The sequence below is a fragment of the Taudactylus pleione genome, unplaced genomic scaffold (assembly GCF_031769625.1).
Source record: "Taudactylus pleione unplaced genomic scaffold, aTauple2 ptg000845l, whole genome shotgun sequence".
In the NCBI taxonomy this organism is placed as follows: Eukaryota; Metazoa; Chordata; class Amphibia; order Anura; family Myobatrachidae; genus Taudactylus; species Taudactylus pleione.
This window is the reverse complement of record NW_028285247.1, coordinates 4,822,603-4,836,828: the sequence shown is the minus strand read 5'-3', so window position 1 is coordinate 4,836,828 and position 14,226 is coordinate 4,822,603. Positions and strand designations below refer to the sequence as shown.

The window sequence follows — 14,226 nt, the reverse complement described above, 5'->3', positions numbered from 1 at the left end:
CATAGCAGCTGGATTGACAGACGTTGCCTACCCCTGGTCTGGTGGAATAGATGTATTTGAGAAAAAAAAAAGGTATTTTACCTCCAGCACACAGCAGCAATATTGGCAAAAATACTTGAATCCTACATGATAATAGAAATTCAGGAGGTATTGGTTACATACATTTGCAAATATATGATCAAGCGCCGGGCCAATGTCAAGGCTCCTCTATACCGGCGTCCCTAACATTAAGGGATTCACGTTCCGAGGAGCAAGGCATCCCAAAAGAATCCAGCCAAAGACCATTCCCAGGGCATCACACGAAAAATTAAAGAAAGGTGATAGTAAAGTATAGATGTGTAAAAGATAATCAATAAGTGTTAATATAATAAGAATTAAAATGACACAAATAATAAACAAACAAATAGAAAGGTGATGAAAAAATATTTATGTGAATAGATGTATTTGTAGACAGGATTACTACGACACTAGACACCATTTAGAATCTTCTTTTTTCTTATTCGAGATCTTTACAAACCCGGCATACTAGAAACATAGAGCCAGATTCTGAGTAAGACAAGTTCAATTGCGGACACATCTACTGATTCTTAGAAAACTGTGCATAAGCCGCAGGATCATCACACGCCTCGACAGAAGCCCTGAGTGCACCCAGTTCTCTCTGCACATTGAATGGACGCTTCTGGGAGTCAATTGGGTGGAGACCATGTGAATGGTCGCTATAAATCGATGTGGGAGTGTCGCAGGCATGTAGCCAAACTTCGGTGCTATTCTGAGGCAGGCCCATGATGAAGGGATGCCTGTGTCAGAGATCTCTTACACCCAGCAGAGGACTGTTCTAAGTGCCAATATTAATTATTGTTGCAGCTGCAAAAAAAACAAAACAACACACTGGACGGAGCAACTATACCCATTCAAAAGAGAACCCAAGGATCATTATCACAGAGGGACCAGGCTCAAACTCGGTCCTCAGGACCAAACACAGTTCACGTTGTCCAGGTCAACTGGCTGGTGCACAGGTGTATTCATTACTGACGGACACATTTTATAAGATCCACAGGTAGAGCTAATTATTTCACTTGTGATTTTGTGATGAGACCAGGAAAACATGTAGTTTGGGGTCCTGAGGACTGAGTTTGGGAACCAATGCTCTATGTGCACACTAAGAGGTATATTTACTAAAGTGCGGGTTTTTAGAAGTGGAGATGTTGCCCATAGCAACCAATCAGATTCTAGCTATTATCTTCTAGAAGGTGCTAGATAAATAAGTATAACCTGATTGGTTGCTATGGGCAATATCTCCACTTCTAAAATCTCACACTTTTGTAAATATACCCCTAGGTCATTTGGGTCTCATCTGCCCTGGTATTTTAATTATGTTCTCAGAGACAAATGTATCCTACATTAATGTAACCAACCAGTAAAATAATGGATTTATCTGTTCAGGAGACCGATTTGGGCTAAGAAATACCAAATAATGGCCCCACATAATCATCAGCTAAATGCTTTCTTCCATCCACAATAGTACAAAGATAAGTTACCAAGGGGGAGATGTACTACGTTTCTGAGAGAGTTAAAGTGGTGAAAGATAAAGTACTAGCCAATCAGCTCCTGTCAGTTTACAGACTGTTTGAAAAATGACAGGAGCTGATTGGTTAGTACTTTCTCTCCAAGGGTTAGTACATAGACCCCCAAGTAAAGTGCTGTAAAATATATACCATTTTTAAAGTGTTGTTTCTTCAGAATGACCAGATAGTCAGTGGTACTTTCTCCTGCAACATAACAATCCTCCAAAAGGCACCTTATACATTCTGCCCCCTCAAAAGGACAAGGAAAACACCAATGTAATAAACATGCAGTATTAATAAAGAGGCTGGAATGGCGTCCATACAGGACCTGTACTGTTTTCCTACTTGATCAGGTGTAACATTTTCTAGAGGAGTTTCCATGCAAGTAATTCCCCAAATCACAGTAAATTGTAAATATATACAGTACACAGGAATTAATCCAGGAGAATATTTTATTGACAGTGAGCACTACTGATAAATGATTCGGTCTCTGTAACCTCACAGACAACAAAAACATTATCAGAAGAATAACAGACTACTGCACAAAACAGACTGCCAAGTCAGGCACCATACAATTACAACAGGGAACAAATTACTTTTTAAGTACTAGGTAAATCTGGATCATTTGGACTTTTATTAGTGCTGGTTTTGGATGTAGATGACAGTCCTCTCACAAGTGAACTTCTAACCAATAAAACAGAAAAAAGGTTGTCAATAACGGGTCATTTTGGAATCTAGCAATTAATAGAAACAAATAGAATTTATACAAAAACAAATACAGAAATTTGTAATTTGGCATAATATTTCGGATCATAGACCTAATAAGCTACGGCTGCCCCTGTACTGATAAAGAAACGAAGGACTAGTGTGGGTAAATATCGTATATGATATAGCTTCTTAAAGATTAAGAGCCAAGTTGGTATTATGCAATTATCTTAATAAATACAATGTATATACATGAAGCAACAATTGGCTCAACAAAGCAGCTTTCCAACTATCCCATAAGCAATACACATTCATTTAGGATTATACTAAAGAGTATCACAGAAAGAAAGGACTCGTCCACCTCATTCTTAAAGGCTAATTTAACAAACACATTCTTAGAGCACTTAAATGTTGTATTTAAAAAGGAGAGGTTATGTGAAAACACTGGTGTAGATTAGTGACTGCCGAAATCCATATGCTGCTACCATGAACCTACAAGTTAGTAGTGCCAGAAAACCATCAGTATTCAAGGCAATAATACCATACAATACATAATACAATAAAACAAAACAACAACCGTGCAATACAGTCTGTAGCATACAAGCAACAATGCTACAGCCAGCATTTGCGGGGCTGCGGTATATACTGTACACACGAGCAGTTTGACATTTGCATTCGTTCCATTCACAGAATGGTGAATTTATGTCTCCAGAGATTTTATTAGTGAGCATTGGGCAAAATAACAATAAACACTAAACAGATGATGGACAATAAGGGCTATTTCACACCTGCCGGTTTTCACCGGCTGGCAAAAATCTGGGCGTTTTTTTGGCGTGGATCACTTTTAATAATGCATGAAAGCAGATGGGTCCTTTCAGACAGCACGGACACGGCACGGTCACCGTGTTACAGCCGGGAATATCCACTGCAATGGACGGCTGCCGTCCACAGTTTCAATGTTAACGATTGGGAAAAAAAAAAAAAAACACGGCAAAAGCAGCACACGCGGCACTAAATCGTTGGGTGTGAAAGGGAAATATCCACTGGAAAAAAAAAACGTCCAGAGTTTTGCCGGCCGACGAAAACCGGCAGGTGTGAAATAGCCCAAAAGGAGGCATGCTTTTCTCTTCCCAGGCATTCACAATTTATCATAAACACTTTGGGTCTTATTCAGTTGTCAGCAAAGCAAGAGGAAAGAAAAATGCTGCAATGCAAGAGGTGCAAATAGATTACATGTTTTGCATGAAGGGTAAATACTGGCAGCTGTTGCATGTAGCCCACAATACTGGACAGCTTTATCCACTACTACTGCTGTATGTATGGTCTGCCCACACTATTAAACCCCGGTGCTCTCTCAGACCAGGTTAAGTGTATACAGATCATAGCACATACGCCACTTCATGTGCAAGAAAAGTATTGTAGAATGTTAATTAATAAACCTGGTAACTCAAACCTCTATGTAGGACTTGAAAAACTTCTACAGAGAAACATTAAAATTATTTTTTTACATTCTATCACTGAAAACACAAAAATCTATACTTAATCTCTTGATATCTATATTTATTTAAGAAAATAAATGATGGGATTAACAAGTATAAAAATAGACAAAAGTAAAATGAAACAACCAAAATTGTCATTAAAGGAAGCCGGGATCTCCTGTACTGTAAAATATTGTATAACCAGGACTTAGCAAAACATTTCTTACTCCAGATACAGAATTAAACATATTTAACTAAAGAACCACAATGGTTATTAATGTATGATCCATCATGATTGGAATTTACTATAGAATACAGACTGTAGTGACTTGGCAGTTTTAAAAGTTTTTAGAAATGACCAAATATATTAAAGAGATGCTCCCAAGAATCAGGTAATACAGAAGTAACGTTTCAGAGAAGACAGGATTAAATGGGGAGTGTTCCAGTGCTTCTCCAAGTCTCAAGAATTTTACCAAACAAATATATTGACATTCAGCAAGGATCGCAATTGCAAAGCTGCACGCAGGCCATAGATATGATGTATGTACGCATGCCATAGATATGATGTATGCACGCATGCAGCTTTGCAATTACGTCCTTACTATTATGCAAATGCAGCAGGAGGTGTATGACACCCTCTGCTGCATTTGCGATGCCAGCACTGCGACAGAGGTCGCAGGCTGGGATCACCATGTCGACCATCGGTGGTCGATTGTCACGATGTTGGACGGCGCCGGTCCACCAGCCAGCTGAGTAAGCCGCTGCCTACTCAGGCTGGCTGGCTTGCGAGCCCAGGAAACTGTGTCCCTCTCCCGAAAAACGGGCACTGCGTTGCCACTCCCAGAAAACGGGAACGCCAGCAGGGTCGGCCCCACACCGCCCCTTACATGCCTCTGCCTGTTAATCAGGCAGAGGTTTAAAAGGGTCTGCGTGCGACTACGCAGGAACCATTCTGCACACTCAAAAAATGGGTCCTGTGCACGCACAGATTCCCGATAATCGGGAATCTGTGATCAGCAATGCACGCTGAATCAGGCCCACTGTGTGAGTCCAAAAACAAACTCAATATGAAATATGCTCACAGATCCTTGAAAGTAATCGAACCTTGGATAATATTGCACCGTTACCCCCCAATAATTGCAGCGTGCACTGGTGGCTTTCATCATAGATTATTTAAGTTGTTATACTTCTCTAAAATGACATAACAGGACTTTATACCACAAACATCGGCATTATAAATGTATACCCCAGGCGAATAACACATTTACAAAGAGTGAGTACGATCTTGAAGGATTTATTTTGTCCGATTCACCATAGGTGACAGTAGACACTGTTTTTATTCTATATTCCTTTCCGAGTATCCTGAGGAACACCTACCAGAAGATTAGAAATCCACCAGTGCAATCTGCAATTAACAGAGGGTAACAGCACAATATTGCTCAAAGCTCAATTACATTCAAGAATCGGTGGGCATATTTCATATCGAGTGTGTTTTTGGACTCACACAGTATACACTAAATTTTTGTGTCTTCCTCTTTTTTGGTAAAATAACCCACACATATTGAGATTAAAGGTTGGAGAAGTGTTGGAGTCGTCCCATCCCCCCCCCCATTTGATCATGATATCTTCTAGGAACTTATTGGTTGGGTTCCAAGAGTTTGAGCTGCATATTCTTAAGCTCCGTTGGACCTTTTTCATTTGCGCAAGTTATCTTCACTTCCTAGGAGCACATAACATTTATTATTGCCGAAAGACTTGTCTTGAACAGTTGTAATCGTTTACATGATACCTCATTTTTCATCACTAAGGGTTTTATATTTGCAGTTTTAATGATGGCTAATAAAAGTTATATTTTAGTGCCTCACTGCTTAAAATGTGTGCCCCAAAATAAGAATACTTTACTCGTATATAGATGTTACTTCTGTTTCAGACTTAGTTAGGTGCTCAGGATAAGTTCTGCATTTCTATGAAATGTGGTTCTGCACCAAAACTTCCCCTCTGGGTTTATCCCAGGCAGGGTCTATATGTCTGGACTCCTTTCAGGAAGTAGGCAAATGAGAACGGAGAATCCCAACATGTAAAATACAGACAAGTTTTTCTCTGGAGAGTTTCTGGGTAAAAAAAAAAAAAAAGTCAGATGCACAATTAAAGTGAGACCCATGGATGGAATAAATATTTAGTTTTTCCCCCTACTGACCACAACACAGAATTTTTTTCTCATTTTAAAGTGTATTTCCCTCTACCAGTGAACATAAATTAACAATCTGCTTTAGAAGTAAATTAACACATTTAATAAAATAATAATGGTGTTATATGTATACTTAAGCTGAAATGTATCACTCCGATTTTGCATTCACTTTCTAAACATCGCTGGTTTAAAGATAAAAAAAAAGTCAGAAATCAATTGGTTGCTATGGGTTACTGCCGATTCGAGCACATTCCATAAAGTTATTAATTAAGGTCCACAGAGTATCCAACACTTGTACCCAGAGGAGGCCACCATTCTATGTGCTGGACCAATAATGGAGGGTGGTTCCCTCATCCCTGGTACATAGGGGCCAGGCCAAAGCGTGCACTGTTGATACTAATACCCATATTTTTGCACAGCATATTTCAGTCATTGGGGGGGGATTGATTTATATATACACACACACATGAATTACTGTATAAATATATTAGTTTCTGCTAAACAAACATACATTTATGGTTTAATATATTTTATATGGATGGCTCATTATAAACCATATCCAAATCTTTTTTTTTTTTTTACATCACCTTAAATAGTTGGTGCAGATTTAGATCATTGCATGAGCAGATGAGAGTTACCACCTAAGCAAATAAAAGCCATGACTTATGTGCAAATCCTGCCATGAAGGTCGGGTCTGTGTGTCTGTGTGTGTGTATATATATGGGGCGGAGGGGTTTTATGCCTTACGCATTAATGCACCCTAAGAATACACAGGCATAGTAGCAGCAAAACCGGTGTAGATCCTTGTGTTAAACTACAAGTTCTATAGCCATGGCCACATAACTTCCCCAGTTAAGTGGTGGGAAAGTTTGTCTGGATGAAAGGAACTACATAGGAGACTTAGAATTCCTCGTGAACATTACGAGCATAGTCCATCAGTTTGCTGCCTGTGAAATACTCGCTGTATTTCAGGATCTCATCTAACCCCAAGTGATGGTCTTGGTTTTCATCTGCCACCGCGATCATCTGTTTAGCTTCATTCAGGGCGTTGTAATCATTCATAGGGTCCATGTACTCCTGGAGACACACAGAACAAGGTTGTTTAGTTTGTAGGAAGAAATAAAAAACCTACACCTAAAAAAAACAGTTAAAGCGCATCCAAGAAGCAATTTCGGATTAGCCACATTCAGCCAAGTCCACTATACATAGTAGAAGGGCGTCGTGCTTCAGAGCAGTCACTATTAGGGAGGGAATTCAGATAGCCACAGGCTTTAACATGAAGCTTCAGCTACCAGGTAAAGTGCCCACAGCTAATCAATTAGCAGCCCGCAGTAAGTCCGTGACTAGTCCCAAAGAAGCACTTAATGTGGAACTTTGCTCACCACCTTCAGAGGGTGCAAGCAGAAAACAGTGTAAAGTGCTGCCTTGGGGCTAGTCACATGCCGCTAATTAAATAGTCCCGTGCAGTTAACCTGAAAGCTGAAGCTGTGTGGTAGAGTGGCTAACTGAATTCCCCTCTTAGTGAATTAATACATTGAATATTGGTTCAGTAAACAAAATGGCCATATCACTGTGTGCAAGTAGCTGATCCACTTTAAAGCATAGTTGAATATAACAAAATTGGCTGATTCAAAAATTAACTACATCATAACAAAATCTAGGAGGTGCAATAATCTTATCAACCTATAATAGTTTGCGAGAACAGACTAATGTCAAGGGAGATGTTTGAGGTCCTTGGAAGAGGGGTATGTAGTCTTTGGGGCGTAACCAAACTTGGAAAGTACCAGAATATGACAGACAATGCAAAGTGGTGGCAGACTTCCCCTTATAAGGATCCTCATTTAACGTTAGGACTAAACTGTGCTAGGTGGTGTGTGATGACCCAAGTGCCCCCCCAGCTTGTAACTAACCCTGCAGCTTGGCTTGTCCCAATATTGTGTACTTTTTACAGCCAGTTTCTGCTTTCAAGTCTATAAGGGCAGGAAGGACAAATAACCAGTAGAATGCCCAGCTGAGACAGCACATCCTTTATCAAGTGGAACTTGGCATGTTATAATGCAGATTAAGTGTTTGTGCATCACATACTGCTATGGACATCATTAGAACCTTATATTGGCAAATAATTAACATGTTGTGTTACTGCTGTCTGTAATAGTTAACCCTACTGAGGGCAACAGTCCCTCTTGTTGTATAGCTGCTTTGCGCCTGTCAGTGAAACATATCTCTAGATCTAAATGCTACTCACAGGATGCATAGGACATACATATTCCAAAAGCGGATACCGCACACAGCCCCCCCCCCCTCCCTTCCCACCACTCTGAGCTACAGACAGGAAGCTATAATCAGCTGGAAGGTCTCTGATATCACAAATGACAAAGGATTAACAGGGACTCCTATAGCCCCAGGGAAGCCATCCTCCTTATCAGCACGATTAAGTGTGCTTTGTTCTGGTGTGGTCTTTGCTAGACCACCAGGCACCTGAAATCCACAGAGGGGAGTGGGGAACATCATACTCACTAACTGCTCTGTAGCCAGCCCCTACATTCAAACCACACAATACCAGGAGTCAGGGGTGTCACCTAATTGTGGGAAAATCAGAGGTTTTAAAATGCAAAACCCAGGGCTTTATAGGGAGAAGTTGAGTGGAGTTCCTAGCCTGAGTGGCAGAACATATGCAGAGTAGGGCACATGAGTCTTGAGATCCTGTCAGCCTGCCGTCCATGGACCTTGCTCTACCGAAGAGGCCCTGGCGAAAGATACGCAGTCAACGCATATATGCTCCCTCAGGAGCTGTTCCATGTGTGCTGGCTGGAGCCAGGTGACTGGTCGGCGCACCCTGCTCTTTGCGAGTAGAGGACTATCAGGCCAAGCGGCTAGTATCAGCAAGTCAAGGACGGAGAAGCCATTTCCCTGAGAAGCGTGCAGTCACACAGCAGCCTATCTCAAGCGTAGCTTTTCCCAGCCAAGGCGGGTAAGCGTGACGGAGTAACCATTTCCATTTCTAATACTGAAGGGCTCTCTATTTAGGGACATGGTAGGATCTTCAAAGTATAGCTAATACCACTGGCAATTCTGTATATACTGCACACTGTATATAGTTTGTAGTTGCTGTTTTTACATGACTGTGTGTGCTGTGTAAAATAAAGGTAACATTGTACCTTTGCTATTGTGTCATTCCTGTGCGATCCAAAGGAACTCTTAAAGGAACCTGGGTACTGTGCAAGGTGGTGAAGGGCGATAGGTGAAAATAACATACACATAAACCCGGTATCCTCATGTGCTGCATCCCTAGCATAAGATTTATGCACTTCAGTTACATGCTTTTCTTGAATTGTTAATGGTACATTCACTTTTCAGAAATAAGACAACATTTATAAAAATCTAAAATATCATTCAGAAAACACCCATATAGGAGGTATTTTAAACAATAAACTAAAAAAAGTAACCAAAAGAGATGACGGCTGAATAATAGAAATGTACTTTTTCAAACAAATCCTAGGCTCTATACTGTGGGAATTTCCACACACACAAAGATATAGAACTGAAATAATAAAAAAAAAAAGTTAATTCAACAGTTTTTCCAGTTTGCAAAATAAAAAATAAAATGTGAAAATGTTATTTATTAACACTTCTTTCCCAACTACACTGCTCAGACTCAGCTCATGACAGAAGATGCACACTTTTCAATGTTCATTTACCAGTAAAAGCCTGCAATGTTTCCATTAGGAAATGAGATTGTATTACAGTGATGGCCCAGCTGCCACGCATAGGTTCAGGGTGGTTCATATACCATGCATAGTGAAGGTGGAAACACTTCTACACCTTACAGACATAAGCCAAACTCCCAGGGTTTTTTCTGCGCACACGCATCGACCCAGGTTGACTGTCCTAGATCGGTCATAACCCTTTTACACCAAAGTCCAGGGTCTGACCAAGGATTTAGAACACGCTTCCAAACTGGGTCAGACCCCTTTGCCTTCGCCAACCCGGGTTACTCCTGGGTAGGCGCTGATCACACTGCACTAGATGATATAATCACCAAGCGCCGGGGATCCGCGTCTTCCAATGCTGTGAACGGGAAGCGGGTCGGATGACCCAGGTTACCCGTTCACATTGCCAGGTAACCCGGGTAGCTCCCGTGTTAAACCCTGCAAGCTACACGGGTTGGATTGCCGGTTCACTCGACCCAGGAGTCCAAATAATAACCCAGGTTATTTGGGCAGTGTAATAATACGATTTTTACTCACCGTAATATCTCTTCTTTGGAGTCCATCTGCGGGCTGCCATTACTTCTGGGTTATGCGTAGTGAGGTGTGGAGTCGGGCTCTAACTAATTAAAACTGGCTCCCACCCCTATATAACACCTCTCCTCTCCCACTAGAACCTCAGTCTATGTTTAACAAAGCCGGAGAAAGACTCACGGAAGAACTGTGAAACCAGAAACCAACAGGTGGCTAGTATGAAAACAAACAAGGGAGGGATCCCGTCATCCACCAGATGGACTCCAATGAAGAGATTTTATGGCGAGTAAAAATCATATTGCCTTTTTCATCCATCTGGGAGATGCCATCTGGGACATACCAAAGCAAGCCAATTAAGGGGGAGGGGGAAGCGTTGGAACTGACCGCTCAAATAATTTTTTCGCCAAACACCGACGTCCCTCGCTCCAAAAGTATGGAAGCGGTAAAGTTTTGTAAAAGTGTGTACGGATGACCAGGTAGCTTGTTTTGCACAGCTGCTCAAACGAGTCACAATGCGGTACAGCCCAATAAACCCCGGCAGCACGAGTCGAGTGGGCCCAAATTGAGTCCGGAATCGTCACATTCGAGGACAAATTTCCCTTCCCGAATTGCATAAGTGACCCATCTAGCAATGGATCCTTTCAAGGCTGGCCAGCCTCTTTTTGTGCAACAATCACCACGAACAGGGAATCCATACACCTAAAAGACACAGTACGCTCCAAGTAAATGTGCAACACACGTACCACTTCCAACAGCTCTAAGGAAGAAGCTTCACAAGTCACTGAATCCTGGTGAAAAGCTGCAAGAACAATACCATGGTTAATGTGGAAAGCCGATACCACCTTCGGAAGAAAGGAAGGTTTAGTGCGTAACACTACCCTATCCTCATGAAAAATGAGAAGCGGAGATTTACTCAGATACCCTTCTGGCCGATGTAATGGCCAAAAGGAAAACAACCTTCAAAGTTAGATATTGCAATTCTACAGATTCCAAAGGCTCAAACTCTTTTGAAGTGCCTCCAAAACTAAATTCAAGTCCCAAAGAGGAATTGGCGGGACATAAGGATGCTGTATGCGAATAACCCCCTGCAAGAAGGTTAGAACTTCAGGAATGGTAGCCAATTTCCTCTGAAACGGGATCGATAGGGTTGACATTTGTCCCTTAAGAAAGGACCAGGACCCTTAACCAAACTCTCTTGCAGAAAAGACAAGAGATAAGACACTCGGAAACCTTTCTGGTTTGAACTTGTGTTTTATCATAGCCCTGAGGACCGAGATATGAGACATCTGTAAAATGGTCCTTATTTTGGATTGAAGATCCTGAATCTTTGCCTGCAAAAGAAACACTCTGTGACACTGGGGTTGTCAAAGAGAAGACCCAAAAATACCATCTGCTGAGATGGATTTAAATTTGATTTGAGAAAATTGATGATCCAGCTGAATCTCTGGAGCATGCCTAAGGTAATCTGAAGATGTTGTTGCAATAGGGCTATTGATGGTGCCCTTAGCAACAAATCGTCCAGATAAGCCAACACATTGATCCCTCCACCCCTGAGTAGAGAGATCATGTGTGCCATATCCTTTGTAAAGATTCTGGGAGCGGTGGCCAAACCGAATGGCAGAGCCTGGAACTGAAAATGCTGATGCCCCACTGCAAACCGCAGAAGATGTTGATGACCCCTCCATATAGGAATATGGAGGTAGTCATCCTTGATATCCATGGAAGCCAGAAATTCATCTTCCTCCATGGAACAAATGACTGACCTTATGGACTCCATCTTGAATTTTCCCAAGTGGAGATAAGCATTTAACCCAGAGGTTGAGAATGGGACGAAATGACCCATCTGACTTGCTGTACTACCGGAACTGGAATAATTACTACGGAATTGGAGAGCGCAGATATTGCCTGCATCAGTGCCGCCTTTCTGCAACCATCCACAGGGAGAGGAGTGGAAAAGTGAAGAGTGGAACAGGACCATCCAAATCTAAAATATAACCCCTGGTTACTAGTTGATTTATACAAAAAATCGTAGTTGGTTTGAATCCAAGTTTCCTGGAATTTCAGTAAGCAGCCTCCCACCAGAGAACTGGTCCCAGTCCCGTAACAGTCCTGTGAAGTGACCTACTGACTTAGCAGTAGGGCGACGGGTGCCGGGAACAGCACGTCCCCTGAAGGCACCTCTTCGGGGACCCCTAGGTATACCCTGGAAGGCCTGAAAGCTTCCCCCTGCCTTGAGTTCAAAAAGAACGAAACCTAGGGGATTTCGGTTTTGGTGTTGTTACAGGAAGGTAAGGACTTTTTCCTCCTCCTGACCTGAGAAATAATTTTAGTTAATTCTAGACCAAACAGAATACCTCCTTCAAAAGGTTAGAGCTTCCGAAATCTAATCAGCTAAAGAACTAGCTTCAGACAAATCCTCTGATTGAAACCCAGTAATCATCTGGTTCATCCAGGAATTGCTAATTTATCACCTAGGCGCTGGCCAAAACTGGGCGCAGCAAGACTCCTGACAAAGAGAAAATAAATTTAAATACAGCCACATTCGTTCTGTCCATAGGATCTTTAGGAGTTACAGACTGTTGTGGGAATAACAGTATTCCTGACCAACCTTGCAATAGGAGCATCCACCATGTGTGGAATTTCCCAAAGCTTGGTATACTCTTCCGAAAAGGGATAAAGATACTTACATTTTTTTCGGAATATGAAATTTGGACTAAAGGTTTTAACCAGGCTTCTTTTATATATTAAAAAACAAAAAAATCAAGCGCTGCAACCCCCCAAGTGGAAGTGTAGGGGGATTATCTGACTGCTGCCTTGAATACAGATGTGGGAGATATAACAACCCACAAAAAAAGGCTAGAGCAAAAAAAATTAAAGTAATTCAAGGTGCTGTCAGATTAATTAAATGTAATCACAAAATAGATAAGAAATCCTAAATAAACAGCAAATACAATATAATACGTACAATAAAACACTAGACCATATCCCCACTAAAAGACTCTGGATCCAAATTCAAGACGTGTGATACCCCATAACCAGGGTGTACCCCATGTTGAGAGTTCCCACATGTATCTATGCAAAATGGTATTTCTTTAAACAAATTTCAATGTATGAAAACGTTGCTTAAATTCCTGTTACTACCAATGATGTTACTTGATTTGTTATGCATACACTTAATAATTATATTGGAAGTACTCTAGTAAGGCCTGTGTGCATATTTATGCCTAGAACACTGTTGTTCCACTTTTTAAGGTATATTTATGCTTCTGAACTTCTGTGACATTGCCCTATTGGACTACCCCTAAAGTGGGGGAAATATGGACTCTTCCAGTCAGCAGGAGGCCACGTGACTCAGAACCTGATGGAACCAGCTGCAGGTGGTTGAGGGGGTCAGTTAAGTCCACTACAGAGAGCCCTGAGGTTACCGTGAGGACCTATGCGATGGCGCTGACTTGAGGCCGTGACACGGCTCCCCTATGTGGGTAGAGTCGAGGGGTGGCTGGTGGAGAGTGGAGGCTGCCCAAGCACTCCTTCCTGGCTACGGACAGCCATCAAGGTGGACCAAGGAAACAGCTGTAACACAGGAGACTGCTGATGGCAGCACCTGAGGAGAAATCAACAATGGATACAGAAGCTCCCATCTGAGAGAGGTCTGTAGTGACGCATGCACAGCCCTCCTCACTAGTGTGTCTCTGTACTGTAGTCCCAGTTATTAGCTGTACACCTGTATATGGCACACCTGTAGACAATGTAAGCAGCCAGAAACGTTCTTATAAGGGACTAGTTACTCACATAAGCAGCCAGCAGCTTAAAAGACTTAGGCCCTCATTCAGAGCCGCTCGTTAGCGGCAGTACGCTCGTTCCGAGCGATGTTTGCACATCTGCGCATGCGTACGCTTTTTAGTACGCATGCGCGAACCAGTCAGTGCGGCCGAAAATCCTTTGTACGCTATATAGCGAGTGCCTGCTATTTTGAGTGACAGAATGAGGCGTATGTGGGTGGTAACAGGGGAAGGTGCTTGAAAATGGGGAGTGGAGATCCGAACGCA

At 42.0% G+C, this 14,226-nt stretch overlaps 1 protein-coding gene across 2 annotated transcripts in view; it reads right to left on the bottom strand.

Moving 5' to 3' along the window:
• Window positions 1-1,999: 1,999 nt before the first annotated feature.
• SDF4 (stromal cell derived factor 4) overlaps window positions 2,000-14,226 on the bottom strand; it is a 71,165-nt gene continuing 58,938 nt past the window's right edge. For both annotated transcript variants that reach the window (XM_088458642.1, XM_088458641.1), the window contains exon 7: window positions 2,000-7,013. In XM_088458642.1, coding sequence (XP_088314768.1) covers window positions 6,837-7,013 — 177 coding nt within the window. In that variant the 3' untranslated portion in view covers window positions 2,000-6,836. The remainder of the gene's footprint in view (window positions 7,014-14,226) is intronic.